At 43.0% G+C, this 15,694-nt stretch overlaps 1 protein-coding gene across 3 annotated transcripts in view; it reads right to left on the bottom strand.

The window, feature by feature from the left end:
• plod2 (procollagen-lysine, 2-oxoglutarate 5-dioxygenase 2) overlaps positions 1-15,694 on the bottom strand; it is a 111,636-nt gene that overhangs the window by 27,364 nt on the left and 68,578 nt on the right. For all 3 annotated transcript variants that reach the window (XM_036934660.1, XM_036934659.1, XM_036934661.1), the window contains exons 9-11: positions 7,351-7,476; positions 7,054-7,175; positions 4,940-5,044 (exon numbers count right to left, since the gene is read on the bottom strand). In XM_036934660.1, the coding sequence (XP_036790555.1) occupies positions 4,940-5,044; positions 7,054-7,175; positions 7,351-7,476 (353 nt within the window). The remainder of the gene's footprint in view (positions 1-4,939; positions 5,045-7,053; positions 7,176-7,350; positions 7,477-15,694) is intronic.

Below are 15,694 nucleotides of genomic sequence, written 5' to 3'. Positions count from 1 at the left end.
CTTCATTAGTAATATAACCTTCATCGGTAATATAACCTTCATCAGTAATATAACCTTCAACAGTAATATAACCTTCATCAGTAATATAACCTTCATCAGTAATATAACCTTCAACAGTAATATAACCTTCATCAGTAATATAACCTTCAGCAGTAATATAACCTTCATCAGTAATATAACCTTCAACAGTAGTATAACCTTCATCAGTAACATAACCTTCAGCGGTAATATAACCTTCAGCAGTAATATAACCTTCAGCAGAAATATAACCTTCATCAGTAACATAACCTTCATCAGTAATATAACCTTCAACAGTAATATAACCTTCATCAGTAATATAACCTTCAGCAGTTATATAACCTTCAACAGTAATATAACCTTCAGCAGTAATATAACCTTCATCAGAAATATAACCTTCAACAGTAATATAACCTTCATCAGTAATATAACCTTCATCAGTAATATAACCTTCATCAGTAATATAACCTTCATCAGTAACATAACCTTCAGCAGTAATATAACCTTACCGGTCTGCAGCAGTAATATAACCTTCATCAGTAATATAACCTTCATCAGTAATATAACCTTCATCAGTAACATAAACTTCAGCAGTAATATAACCTTCATCAGTAATATAACCTTCAACAGTAATATAACCTTCATCAGCAACAGAACCTTCATCAGTAATATAACCTTCATCAGTAATATAACCTTCATCAGTAATATAACCTTCATCAGTAACATAACCTTCAGCAGTAATATAACCTTACCTGTCTGCAGCAGTAATATAACCTTCATCAGTAATATAACCTTCAGCAGTAATATAACATTCATCAGTAACTTAACCTTCATCAGTAATATAACCTTCAGCAGTAATATAATCTTCATCAGTAATTTAACCTTCAACAGTAATATAACCTTCATCAGTAATATAACCTTCATCAGTAATATAACCTTCAGCAGTAATATAATCTTCATCAGTAATATAACCTTCATCAGTAATATAAACTTCATCAGTAATATAACCTTCAGCAGTAATATAACCTTCATCAGTAACTTAACCTTCATCAGTAACATAACCTTCAACAGTAATATAACCTTCATCAGTAATATATTCTTAAACAGTAATATAACCTTCATCAGTAACTTAATCTTCATCAGTAATATAACCTTCATCAGTAATATAACCTTCATCAGTAATATATTCTTCAACAGTAATAGAACCTTCAACAGTCTGCAGCAGTAATATAATCTATCACCCTGTTCTATATTACCCATGCAACGTACATAAACATTTAATGTTTGAGATCATTCAGATTCCTGTCCCTATGACGATCCCTCTGTATAGTAACGACCACAGCAACATCACAACAACACACCTGTTCCCTTTCAAACAGCCTGAGACAGAAATACAACAACACACCTGTTCCCCTTCAAACAGCCTGAGACAGAAATACAACAACACACCTGTTCCTGATCAAACAGCCTGAGACAGAAATACAACAACACACCTGTTCCTGTTCAAACAGCCTGAGACAGAAATACAACAACACACCTGTTCCCCTTCAAACAGCCTGAGACAGAAATACAACACACCTGTTCCTGATCAAACAGCCTGAGACAGAAATACAACAACACACCTGTTCCTGTTCAAACAGCCTGAGACAGAAATACAACAACACACCTGTTCCCCTTCAAACAGCCTGAGACAGAAATACAACACACCTGTTCCTGATCAAACAGCCTGAGACAGAAATACAACACACCTGTTCCCGATCAAACAGCCTGAGACAGAAATACAACAACACACCTGTTCCTGATCAAACAGCCTGAGACAGAAATACAACAACACACCTGTTCCTGATCAAACAGCCTGAGACAGAAATACAACAACACACCTGTTCCTGATCAAACAGCCTGAGACAGAAATACAACAACACACCTGTTCCTGATCAAACAGCCTGAGACAGAAATACAACAACACACCTGTTCCCCTTCAAACAGCCTGAGACAGAAATACAACAACACACCTGTTCCTGTTCAAACAGCCTGAGACAGAAATACAACAACACACCTGTTCCTGATCAAACAGCCTGAGACAGAAATACAACAACACACCTGTTCCTGATCAAACAGCCTGAGACAGAAACACAACAACACACCTGTTCCCCTTCAAACAGCCTGAGACAGAAATACAACACACCTGTTCCTGATCAAACAGCCTGAGACAGAAATACAACAACACACCTGTTCCTGATCAAACAGCCTGAGACAGAAATACAACAACACACCTGTTCCCCTTCAAACAGCCTGAGACAGAAATACAACACACCTGTTCCTGATCAAACAGCCTGAGACAGAAATACAACAACACACCTGTTCCCCTTCAAACAGCCTGAGACAGAAATACAACAACACACCTGTTCCCCTTCAAACAGCCTGAGACAGAAATACAACACACCTGTTCCCCTTCAAACAGCCTGAGACAGAAATACAACACACCTGTTCCTGATCAAACAGCCTGAGACAGAAATACAACAACACACCTGTTCCTGTTCAAACAGCCTGAGACAGAAATACAACACACCTGTTCCTGATCAAACAACCTGAGACAGAAATACAACAACACACCTGTTCCCCTTCAAACAGCCTGAGACAGAAATACAACAACACACCTGTTCCTGATCAAACAGCCTGAGACAGAAATACAACAACACACCTGTTCCTGATCAAACAGCCTGAGACAGAAATACAACAACACACCTGTTCCTGATCAAACAGCCTGAGACAGAAATACAACAACACACCTGTTCCTGATCAAACAGCCTGAGACAGAAATACAACAACACACCTGTTCCCCTTCAAACAGCCTGAGACAGAAATACAACAACACACCTGTTCCCCTTCAAACAGCCTGAGACAGAAATACAACACACCTGTTCCCCTTCAAACAGCCTGAGACAGAAACACAACAACACACCTGTTCCTGATCAAACAGCCTGAGACAGAAATACAACAACACACCTGTTCCTGTTCAAACAGCCTGAGACAGAAATACAACAACACACCTGTTCCTGATCAAACAGCCTGAGACAGAAATACAACAACACACCTGTTCCCCTTCAAACAGCCTGAGACAGAAATACAACACACCTGTTCCTGATCAAACAGCCTGAGACAGAAATACAACAACACACCTGTTCCTGATCAAAAAGCCTGAGACAGAAATACAACAACACACCTGTTCCCCTTCAAACAGCCTGAGACAGAAATACAACACACCTGTTCCTGATCAAACAGCCTGAGACAGAAATACAACAACACACCTGTTCCTGATCAAACAGCCTGAGACAGAAATACAACAACACACCTGTTCCCCTTCAAACAGCCTGAGACAGAAATACAACAACACACCTGTTCCTGTTCAAACAGCCTGAGACAGAAATACAACAACACACCTGTTCCTGATCAAACAGCCTGAGACAGAAATACAACAACACACCTGTTCCCCTTCAAACAGCCTGAGACAGAAATACAACAACACACCTGTTCCTGATCAAACAGCCTGAGACAGAAACACAACACACCTGTTCCCCTTCAAACAGCCTGAGACAGAAATACAACAACACACCTGTTCCTGATCAAACAGCCTGAGACAGAAATACAACAACACACCTGTTCCTGTTCAAACAGCCTGAGACAGAAATACAACAACACACCTGTTCCTGTTCAAACAGCCTGAGACAGAAATACAACAACACACCTGTTCCTGATCAAACAGCCTGAGACAGAAATACAACAACACACCTGTTCCCCTTCAAACAGCCTGAGACAGAAATACAACAACACACCTGTTCCCGATCAAACAGCCTGAGACAGAAATACAACACACCTGTTCCCCTTCAAACAGCCTGAGACAGAAATACAACAACACACCTGTTCCCCTTCAAACAGCCTGAGACAGAAATACAACAACACACCTGTTCCTGATCAAACAGCCTGAGACAGAAATACAACAACACACCTGTTCCCCTTCAAACAGCCTGAGACAGAAATACAACAACACACCTGTTCCCCTTCAAACAGCCTGAGACAGAAATACAACAACACACCTGTTCCCCTTCAAACAGCCTGAGACAGAAATACAACAACACACCTGTTCCTGATCAAACAGCCTGAGACAGAAATACAACACACCTGTTCCCCTTCAAACAGCCTGAGACAGAAATACAACAACACACCTGTTCCCGATCAAACAGCCTGAGACAGAAATACAACAACACACCTGTTCCTGTTCAAACAGCCTGAGACAGAAATACAACACACCTGTTCCCCTTCAAACAGCCTGAGACAGAAATACAACAACACACCTGTTCCCCTTCAAACAGCCTGAGACAGAAATACAACAACACACCTGTTCCCGATCAAACAGCCTGAGACAGAAATACAACAACACACCTGTTCCTGTTCAAACAGCCTGAGACAGAAATACAACAACACACCTGTTCCCCTTCAAACAGCCTGAGACAGAAATACAACAACACACCTGTTCCCCTTCAAACAGCCTGAGACAGAAATACAACAACACACCTGTTCCCCTTCAAACAGCCTGAGACAGAAATACAACAACACACCTGTTCCTGATCAAACAGCCTGAGACAGAAATACAACACACCTGTTCCCCTTCAAACAGCCTGAGACAGAAATACAACAACACACCTGTTCCCGATCAAACAGCCTGAGACAGAAATACAACAACACACCTGTTCCTGTTCAAACAGCCTGAGACAGAAATACAACAACACACCTGTTCCCCTTCAAACAGCCTGAGACAGAAATACAACAACACACCTGTTCCTGTTCAAACAGCCTGAGACAGAAATACAACAACACACCTGTTCCCCTTCAAACAGCCTGAGACAGAAACACAACAACACACCTGTTCTGCTCGATGAGGATCTTCAGGGTCTGTCTGTTGGTGAGCATCACGTCAGCGTCCATACTGAGGTAGTAGTCGCAGCCTGGGTCCTTACGACACAGCCCCCTTGGTTATACACATGGAGGAAATGAGTCTGATCAATCATTGATTCATTATAATATAATTATAAACGATGGGCTGATGAGCTACCGAGCACGTAAAGTCTTAAAATAGATTTAGTCCTCACATATGGACCCATATGGACCCACTCCCTTCCCACCAGACAGGTACAAGAGGAACCAATCAATGATTGGGATATTAATTACAGCTGATCAATTACAACGGACATCGTAATGATAGGGAGATTAGATACCAAACATACACTTTACAATATGTCCTGCTGTACTTTGCAAGTTTCCAATGATTAGATCCTAATTTACTTACTAATTTACACTACTAATTTACACTACTAATTCCCTACTACAGAGATTCAGTTCTCAATGAAGGGTGTAATTGAGGTATATGTACTGTATTTTCATTTGAAGATTACAGACCACTGATAACCCTTAGAGAGGATTGTGAATAATGGGGGGGGGGGGGGGGGGGGCATCCTGAATTGAACTGTCCTGTCCTGTCCTGTCATGCACCATGCCGTCCCGTCCTACTCTGTCTTGTCCTGTCTAGTGACCTAAAACATTGGCATGCTCTCTTTGTGATAGTTCAATGAGTTCATTGAGAGCCTGGGGTCAGATCTGTTTGTGTTGTCTAACCTAGCCTGGTACCAGATCTGTTTGTGCTGTCTAACCTAGCCTGGTGCTAGATCTGTTTGTGCTGTCTAACCTAGCCTGGTACCAGATCTGTTTGTGCTGTCTAACCTAGCCTGGTACCAGATCTGTTTGTGCTGTCTAACCTAGCCTGGTACCAGATCTGTTTGTGTTGTCTAACCTAGCCTGGTACCAGATATGTTTGTGTTGTCTACCCTAGCCTGGGGTCAGATCTGTTTATATTGTCTAACCTAGCCTGGGGTCAGATCTGTTTGTGTTGTCTAACCTAGCCTGGGGTCAGATCTGTTTGTGTTGTCTACCCTAGCCTGGGGTCAGATCTGTTTATATTGTCTAACCTAGCCTGGGGTCAGATCTGTTTGTGCTGTCTAACCTAGCCTGGTACCAGATCTGCGTGTGCTGTCTAATGTAGCCTGGTACCAGATCTGTTTGTGTTGTCTAACCTAGCCTGGGGTCAGATCTGTTTGTGCTGTCTAACCTAGCCTGGTACCAGACCTGTTTGTGTTGTCTAACCTAGCCTGGGGTCAGATCTGTTTGTGTTGTCTAACCTAGCCTGGTGCTACATCTGCTTGTGTTGTCTAACCTAGCCTGGTACCAGATCTGTTTGTGTTGTCTAACCTAGCCTGGTACCAGATCTGTTTGTGTTGTCTAACCTAGCCTGGGGTCAGATCTGTTTGTGTTGTCTAACCTAGCCTGTTGCTAGATCTGTTTGTGTTGTCTAACCTAGCCTGGTACCAGATCTGTTTGTGTTGTCTAACCTAGCCTGTTGCTAGATCTGCTTGCGTTGTCTAACCTAGCCTGGTACCAGATCTGTTTGTGTTGTCTAACCTAGCCTGGGGTCAGGTCTGTTTGTGTTGTCTAACCTAGCCTGGGGTCAGATCTGTTTGTGTTGTCTAACCTAGCCTGGAACCAGATCTGCTTGTGCTGTCTAACCTAGCCTGGTACCATATCTGTTTGTGTTGTCTAACGTAGCCTGGGGTCAGATCTGTTCGTGCTGTCTTGCCTTCTCCTATGTTCCTTGTCACGTAGCTAGTTCATACAGATCTGGGAACAGGCTAAGCTAGACAGTTCCTTCTGAGGTGAGGGGGGAAGGTTTAGGGGCCCTAGTCTCTCTGAGGATGGGGGGAAGGTTTAGGGACCCTAGTCTCTCTGAGGTGAGGATTGGGGGAAGATTTAGGGGCCCTCGTCTCTCTGAGGTGAGGATGGGGGGAAGATTTAGGGGCCCTAGTCTCTCTGAGGTGAGGATGGGGGGGAAGGTTTAGGGGACGAGAGATTTAGGTTTAAGGTTTGAGAGACGGAGACACACACAACTAGAAGAATCAAAAATACACACAGGTCGGGTAGCGTACGTACATGCCCATATTCCTGGCCTCTCCTTGGCTCAAGTTCTCCTCCGGACCCACAACCTTGAAGCTGTTGAACACCTCTTTATTTTCCTCCCAAAACTTCTGGATGTGTCTCTCATGGTAAACCTCCTGCAGAGACAGACAGAGAGACAGAGACAGATCATTATTTCTAATATTACAGTTAAATTACAGAGAGCTGAGAGAGAGAAGAGGACATGGTTGATGGATCGGAAGCTGTGTCTTGCACTCTGCCATACTGAGTCGACCAAGAGCCAAGGCCCAGCTGCAGATACTCCATACTCACGTTGTTATGAACGAAGACGTTAAGTTTATGTTTGGGGTAGTCGAGGGTCGCGAGTCTCTGGAAGAATTGAGAGAGGAAAGGAGTGGGCTGTTCGATGAACACTCCAACCATCACAGTGGGATACTCCTGTTGATACAAGACATACTGTTAATAAACAACACACAGACACATTGCAGTAATGGAAATCTGTTGATAAGCAACTGCTTGTTGAGATTACGGTTAAGGTTAAGGTAGGGTTAAGGTTAGAGTAAGGGTTAAGGTTAGAGTAAGGGTTAAGGTTAGAGTAAGGGTTAAGGTTAGAGTAAGGGTTAAGGTTAAGGTAGGGTTAAGGTTAAGGTAGGGTTAAGGTTAGAGTAAGGGTTAAGGTTAGAGTAAGGGTTAAGGTTAGAGTAAGGGTTAAGGTTAGAGTAAGGGTTAAGGTTAGAGTAAGGGTTAAGGTTAAGGTAGGGTTAAGGTTAAGGTAGGGTTAAGGTTAGAGTAAGGGTTAAGGTTAGAGTAAGGGTTAAGGTTAAGGTAGGGTTAAGGTTAAGGTAGGGTTAAGGTTAGAGTAAGGGTTAAGGTTAGAGTAAGGGTTAAGGTTAAGGTTAGAGTAAGGGTTAAGGTTAAGGTAGGGTTAAGGTTAAGGTAGGGTTAAGGTTAGAGTAAGGGTTAAGGTTAGAGTAAGGGTTAAGGTTAGAATAAGGGTTAAGGTTAGAGTAAGGGTTAAAGTTAAGGTAGGGTTAAGGTTAAGGTAGGGTTAAGGTTAAGGTAAGGTTAAAGTTAGAGTAAGGGTTAAGGTTAGAGTAAGGGTTAAGGTTAGAGTAAGGGTTAAGGTTAAGGTAGGGTTCCCCAACATGATGAATTTGACCACCCCCCAAGTTTTCAGAGGAAAGAAAAGTACATTTTTTTATTTTTACATTTTCATTTTCAAGGTTAAGGTAGGGTTAAGGTTAAGGTAGGGTTAAGGTTAGAGTAAGGGTTAAGGTTAGAGTAAGGGTTAAGGTTAGAGTAAGGGTTAAGGTTAGAGTAAGGGTTAAGGTTAGAGTAAGGGTTAAGGTTAAGGTAGGGTTAAGGTTAAGGTAGGGTTAAGGTTAGAGTAAGGGTTAAGGTTAGAGTAAGGGTTAAGGTTAAGGTAGGGTTAAGGTTAAGGTAGGGTTAAGGTTAGAGTAAGGGTTAAGGTTAGAGTAAGGGTTAAGGTTAAGGTTAGAGTAAGGGTTAAGGTTAAGGTAGGGTTAAGGTTAAGGTAGGGTTAAGGTTAGAGTAAGGGTTAAGGTTAGAGTAAGGGTTAAGGTTAGAATAAGGGTTAAGGTTAGAGTAAGGGTTAAAGTTAAGGTAGGGTTAAGGTTAAGGTAGGGTTAAGGTTAAGGTAAGGTTAAAGTTAGAGTAAGGGTTAAGGTTAGAGTAAGGGTTAAGGTTAGAGTAAGGGTTAAGGTTAAGGTAGGGTTCCCCAACATGATGAATTTGACCACCCCCCAAGTTTTCAGAGGAAAGAAAAGTACATTTTTTTATTTTTACATTTTCATTGAAGAACATAAAAGACTGAAAACACAATAAATCAGCTCCTAGTGATTTTAATTGAAGAAATCTGTTCCAAAGTATTCCCACGTACAATAGAGAGACACGTGATCGCATACAAATGTAATCAAGGTTTGAAATTATTAGGTTTTAGTCAAAAAATGATATCGGTTTGAGCTTCTTGGGGTTCATTTGCGGTCTCCAAATGATTAGTAATCATGTTCCAGCCACCCGTCCATCCGCTCAAGAAAACATTGGCCGAAGCTGAATCTAGTTGATGATCCCTGGGGTAAAGGTTGAGGTTAGGATAAGGGTTGAGGTTAGGGTTAGGATAAGGGTTGAGGTTAGGGATACAGCTAGGGTTAGGATAAGGGTTGAGGTTAAGGTTAGGGTTAGAGCTAGGGCTAGGGTAAAGGGTTACAGCTAGGGTTAGGATAAGGGTTAAGGTTAGGGTTAGTAGATAATTAGTTGAATTGTTACTGGTAGTCTGTAGAGCAGTGGTCGCGATCGACTGGTTGCAGTCTGTCACAGTGCCATCCGTTTTGTCACCAAAGCCCCATATACCACCCACCACTGCGACCTGTATGCTCTAGTCGGCTGGCCCTCGCTACATATTCATCGCCAGACCCACTGGCTGCAGGACATCTATAAGTCGTTGCTAGGTAAAGCTCCAACCTTATCTCAACTCACTGGTCACCATAACAACACCCACCCGTAGCACGCGCTCCAGCTTGTATATCTCACTGGTCACCATAACAACACCCACCCGTAGCACGCGCTCCAGCAGGTATATCTCACTGGTCATCCCCAAAACCAACACCTCCTCTGTCCTTCGAGTTTTCTGCTGCCAATGACTGGAACGAACTGCAAAAATCACTGAAGCTGGAGACTCTTATCTCCCTCATTAACTTCAAGCACCAGCTGTCAGAGCAGCTCACAGATCACTGCACATGTACAAAGCCCATCTGTAAACAGCCCATCTATCTACCGCATCCCAATACTGTATTTATTTATTTTGCTCTTTTGCACCCCAGTACTTCTACTTGCACATTCATCATCTGCTCATCTTTCACTCCAGTGTTAAGCTGCTAAATTGTAATTACTTTGCCACTATTGGCCTATTTATTGCCTTACCTCCTCACGCCATTTGCACACACTGTATACAGATTATTCTACTGTGTTACTGACTGTACATTTGTTTATGTATATCTCTGTGTTGTTGTTTTTGTCGCACTGCTTTGCTTTATCTTGGCCAGGTCACAGCTGTAAGTGGGAACTTGTTCTCAACTGGCCTACCTGGTTAAATACAAGTTTTAAAAAAAAGTCAAATAAATAATTCCTAGTTGATCACCAAATATTTCTGTAGAAAAGCCAACGAACGATAAAGGCTTGCGCTCCTTTTAAAACAAATATTGTTGAGCTGGTGCTGGAAGGTGCACTTGATTCAAAAGTCCTGAGCACCGGGTAAAGTCTTCCCATGAGTCACCTACACGGCGGACCGGCAAATCTGACTAAATCGAGTGCACCTACGGGTCTGCCCAATCGGATAGCTCAAATCACCGTGGCTACAGAGCTTTCAATCGGATAGCTCAAATCACCGTGGCTACAGAGCTTCCAATCAGATAGCTCAAATCACCGTGGCTACAGAGCTTCCAATCAGATAGCTCAAATCACCGTGGCTACAGAGCTTCCATGACCCCGAACACAGCCAAGTTTAATAGGCTACTAGCCTACGTCAGATTGAATGTTTTTTAAAACCATGACCACAGAGAGACTGTCAACGAATCCAGCAAAGAGCTGCTGGTTATATGACTGAGTTCAGTTTATATTCAGCTCTGTCACTGTTTTTATTCAACACTATTACAAAACGCTCTTCTCCGTACTTCCCCTCGGGCTGCAGCTGCAGTGAGTCAGTAGCCATGTATCGACAGCCCTGCGTTTTATCATTATTAGCAGCTCGTCCTGTCCATTTTAATATTAAGGAATATTTCACTTTCTCTGGTCACAGGAACAACATGAGTTTGTGCATGACGCAGATGTGGTGCGACTCGAGTTTCGCCATCAGGTGGAAGACCGTGTCCCCTCTCTCTCCGATCAGTCTCACCGGAGGAAAAGAAGGAGAGAGCAGGTGGATGTCGTCCACCTGCTCTCTCCTTCTTTTCCTCCGGTGAGACTGATCAGAGAGAGAGGGGACACGTCGTCCACCTGCTCTCTCCTTCTTTTCTGCACCTGAAGGTCAACGAGGTCAAATCACGAGGTCAGTGATCTTCAGGTCGAAAGGTCGGAGGTCTAGAAAGACGCCCGAGTTTCCGACTTGGAATTCCAGGTTGGACGACCGACCGTTCAAAACGATGTTTCCCAACCGCCTCTCACGGTCCCTGCTCTCTCCTTCTTTTCCTCCGGTGAGACTGATCAGAGAGAGAGGGGACACGTCGTCCACCTGCTCTCTCCTTCAAAGAAAGAGAGGGAAGGAAGGATGCTGCAGAGTCTCGGAGAAGGCAGGACAAGAGCTCCGCCTACAGAGACAAGCCTTCAAAGGTTAGAGAGTCAGTAACAACAACGTGTCTTTGTGCCGCTAAGACCTAGGCCCTGTCCCAAAACCGCAGTAAACATAGCAAGGAGGCCTGGCTGGGACAGGGCATGCAGTGACCTGAGCTTACCCCCTATCCCTCACACACGGCCAGGGCATCTCTCTCTCTCCAGCTCTATCACTCACTCATAGGACAAAGCGGGGACAATGTTCTTGAACCGCTCTGTTGAAACTGTTGGGAAATTGGAACCCTCTGACCTCCACACAGGTCGCAGAGTCCAGTAAGTCTTTCTCTGAACCATCCAACCTACAGTATGGTCCAGTAAATATACCTCTGAACCATCCATCCTACAGTATGGTCCAGTAAATATACCTCTGAACCATTCAACCTACAGTATGGTCCAGTAAATATACCTCTGAACCATCCATCCTACAGTATGGTCCAGTAAAGATACCTCTGAACCATCCATCCTACAGTATGGTCCAGTAAATATACCTCTGAACCATCCATCCTACAGTATGGTCCAGTAAATACACCTCTGAACCATCCAACCTACAGTATGGTCCAGTAAATATACCTCTGAACCATCCAACCTACAGTACGGTCCAGTAAATATACCTCTGAACCATTCAACCTACAGTATGGTCCAGTAAATATACCTCTGAACCACCCAACCTACAGTATGGTCCAGTAAATATACCTCTGAACCATCCAACCTACAGTATGGTCCAGTAAATATACCTCTGAACCACCCAACCTACAGTATGGTCCAGTAAATATACCTCTGAACCATCCAACCTACAATATGGTCCAGTAAATATACCTCTGAACCATGCAACCTACAGTATGGTCCAGTAAATATACCTCTGAACCATCCAACCTACAGTATGGTCCAGTAAATATACCTCTGAACCATGCAACCTACAGTATGGTCCAGTAAATATACCTCTCTGAACCATCCAACCTACAGTATGGTCCAGTAAATATACCTCTGAACCATTCAACCTACAGTACGGTCCAGTAAATATACCTCTGAACCATCCAACCTACAGTATGGTCCAGTAAATATACCTCTGAACCATCCAACCTACAGTATGGTCCAGTAAATATACCTCTGAACCATCCAACCTACAGTATGGTCCAGTAAATATACCTCTGAATAGCACAGCAGTGTGAAATATTGCCGCTTGCCCTCAGCTTCCAATACCCTGCGCATTATCAAGCAGGATTTCTGAGGATTTGTCCATTCATCATATTCAATGGTAGTATGGTAGCGGATGGTTCATTGAAGACGTCTTCTAGAGATTCTACCAAAGATGTCTTTCATACAGCTGGGTTGGTTTGTATTGAGTTAGCTCCAGACACAGTTACATAGACCGTGAACACATCCATTCATAGTCACACAGTAAAGTCTCTGCAGAGGAATAGAGACTCTCTGGAGACAGCAGCGTTGCGGGCTGTTCAGATCCACATGTGCTTGATGATGTATTCTGTTTACCATCCAAGCTTCTAACCATTCCCCATGTCTATGTTTATATCCCTGAATGAAGTGAAACATGGAGCGAAAGAGGGGAGGAGAGATGGACAGACAGACAACGAAGTAGACAGTTACTGTTACAGAGTTCTTACTCCTGTCACTGATATGTCTATAGAGACAGTTACTCTTGTCTCTGATATGTCTATAAAGACAGTTACTCCTGTCTCTGATATGTCTATAGAGACAGTTACTCCTGTCACTGATATGTCTATAAAGACAGTTACTCCTGTCACTGATATGTCTATAGAGACAGTTACTCCTGTCTCTGATATGTCTATAGAGACAGTTACTCCTGTCACTGATATGTCTATAAAGACAGTTACTCCTGTCACTGATATGTCTATAGAGACAGACAGTTCTTACTCCTGTCACTGATATGTCTATAAAGACAGTTCTTATTCCTGTCACTGATAAGTCTATAAAGACTAGGGCTGTCCCTGACAGTTAAAAAAATATTTGTTGACCTAAAGTCATCTGTTCTTTCAAAATTTTGGGATGTGTATTTTTCCATATCTAGACAAGCTATGTGTTTTAATAAAATCAACTATATGCATTGATCTTGTCTGATGCTTTAAGCTTATAGTTTGATGAAATAAGACAAATTCCTTGAGAGGGCGCCAGAGATCTAGATAACCATTCTCTTCCCACTTGCTGGCTTTCGCAGATTCTGTCATTACTCTCCTGAAGTTGCCAGTCATTTTTTTATATAAATTTACATTTTAATATTTAACCTTTAGTTAACTCTGCAAGTCAGTTACGGTAAGAACAAATTCTTATTTACAATGACGGCCTAGCAAAAGGCCTCCTGTGGGGACAGGGGCTGGGATTAAAAAAAAATATATATATAGGACAAAACACACATCATGACAAGATGTGCAGGTAATAGGCTATACGTGAGTCAGAAACCTTTCTCATGTGGAATGTCAATTTATCTTACAATTTCATTCGATCTGCATGCCAGTTATGGTTTTCATACGTACATTTTCATGAAACAGTTTCATTTAATTTATAATAACGTCTTCATAAATATTGGGGCTCCCAAGTGGCACAGGGCCCTCAGTTTCCTGCGCCAGTGAGCTCGGGACAGACACAGTTGTAGGCTATTTGTGCAAGGGACAAGAAGCAGTGCTTTACATCAGCAGAGAACGGCCAGGTAGTCCTGAGGCATGGTCCTAGGGCTCAGGCCCTGAGAGGGAGACAGAGATAGAGAGAGGGAGAAAGAGTGAGAGATATTACAGAATAGATACTGGAGGCTGAAAGGGGGGGGGGGGGCCACTGTGGCCCCGTCCGACGATACCCTCGGTAACCCCACCCACTTTATCAAAGTACAGCCCTCACACCCCTAGAGGGCTATCAACAGACCACCAACTTACTACCCTGAGACAAGGCTGAGTATAGCCTACCAAGATCTCCTCCACCGCACAAGCCCGAGGGATGCAAAAACAGACAGGAAGATCACCCACTCAAGTAGAGTACATCAACAAGAAATGTCTGTGTGTCTCTCTCTGTGTGTGTCTGTTTCTCTCTGTGTGTCTGTGTATCTCTGTCTGTGTGTCTGTGTGTATTTCTGTCTGTGTGTATCTCTGTCTGTGTGTCTGTGTGTATCTCTGTGTGTGTGTCTGTGTGTATCTGTGTGTGTCTGTGTGTGTCTGTGTGTGTCTCTGTCTGTGTGTGTCTCTGTCTGTGTGTGTCTCTGTCTGTGTGTGTCTCTGTCTGTGTGTGTCTCTGTCTGTGTGCCTCTGTCTGTGTGTGTCTCTGTCGGTTGTCTCTGTCTGTCTGTCTGTGTGTATCTCTGTCTGTGTGTGTGTGTATCTCTGTCTTTGTGTCTGTGTGTATCTCTGTCTGTGTGTATCTCTGTCTGTGTGTCTGTGTGTATCTCTGTCTGTGTGTCTGTGTGTATCTGTCTGTGTGTCTGTGTGTATCTGTCTGTGTGTCTGTGTGTATCTGTCTGTGTGTCTGTGTGTATTTCTGTCTGTGTGTCTGTGTGTAACCCTCCCAGCCCAACAATGGCCGTTGGTTTGCCCTGTGTCCCTGTTAAAAGAGTGTCTCAGAGCCACTCTAGACAGAGGAAGCAGAGAGCTGCTGTGGTGCAGGACATGGTTGTTGGGTTTTCATTGAGCTTCACTTAAAGGGGTGTCACTGTCTAACCAGTCCTTTATTTAATGGTCCTGCTCAGCAGGCGTTGTATCCACCAGGCTAAGTTACCGTGGTTACCCACCCGGAACATTTCTCACTGCACGCAAATGTAGGGCATATAAATGTGCCCATTTGGGGATCTGACGGTATTTCTGATTGGCTTAACACACCACCACTAATGACCTGTGCAGCTTCTCAAAGTAATGTTTTTCTTCACCTCAAAACAGCAAGCAAACAAAGTCTGTTTTTAAAATCCATTGAAAATTTACCATAGTTCCTCAATGTATTTGAGAAATATTTCCAGCTCTCTCCCTTTTCGATAACCACTCAGCGTGAAAAGGGAAAAACGTTATGCTCTGATCCAGTGGAAGCATCCTAAAATAGTCCCACCTGATTACTCCTTATCAGTGCTAGACTTGGACTAAAATAGGTTCCGGTACTCATTTTGGATTGCTGGTACTGTTTATAATTAGGTGCAGTAGCTTCACAATAGTGTTGAGATAATATAAATATAATATATATAAATAAGTAAATATAATATTTAATATAAATAAATATAAAGAGGAACAGGAGCTCAAGTGTAACCAAGGTGAAATGGCTAGCTAGTTAGCGGTGGTGCGCGCTAATAGCGTTTCAATCAGTGACG

This window comes from Oncorhynchus mykiss, chromosome 11 (assembly GCF_013265735.2).
Source record: "Oncorhynchus mykiss isolate Arlee chromosome 11, USDA_OmykA_1.1, whole genome shotgun sequence".
Taxonomy (NCBI): Eukaryota; Metazoa; Chordata; class Actinopteri; order Salmoniformes; family Salmonidae; genus Oncorhynchus; species Oncorhynchus mykiss.
The sequence above is the reverse complement of the archived record's forward strand: the minus strand, read 5'-3'. Positions and strand labels throughout refer to the sequence as shown.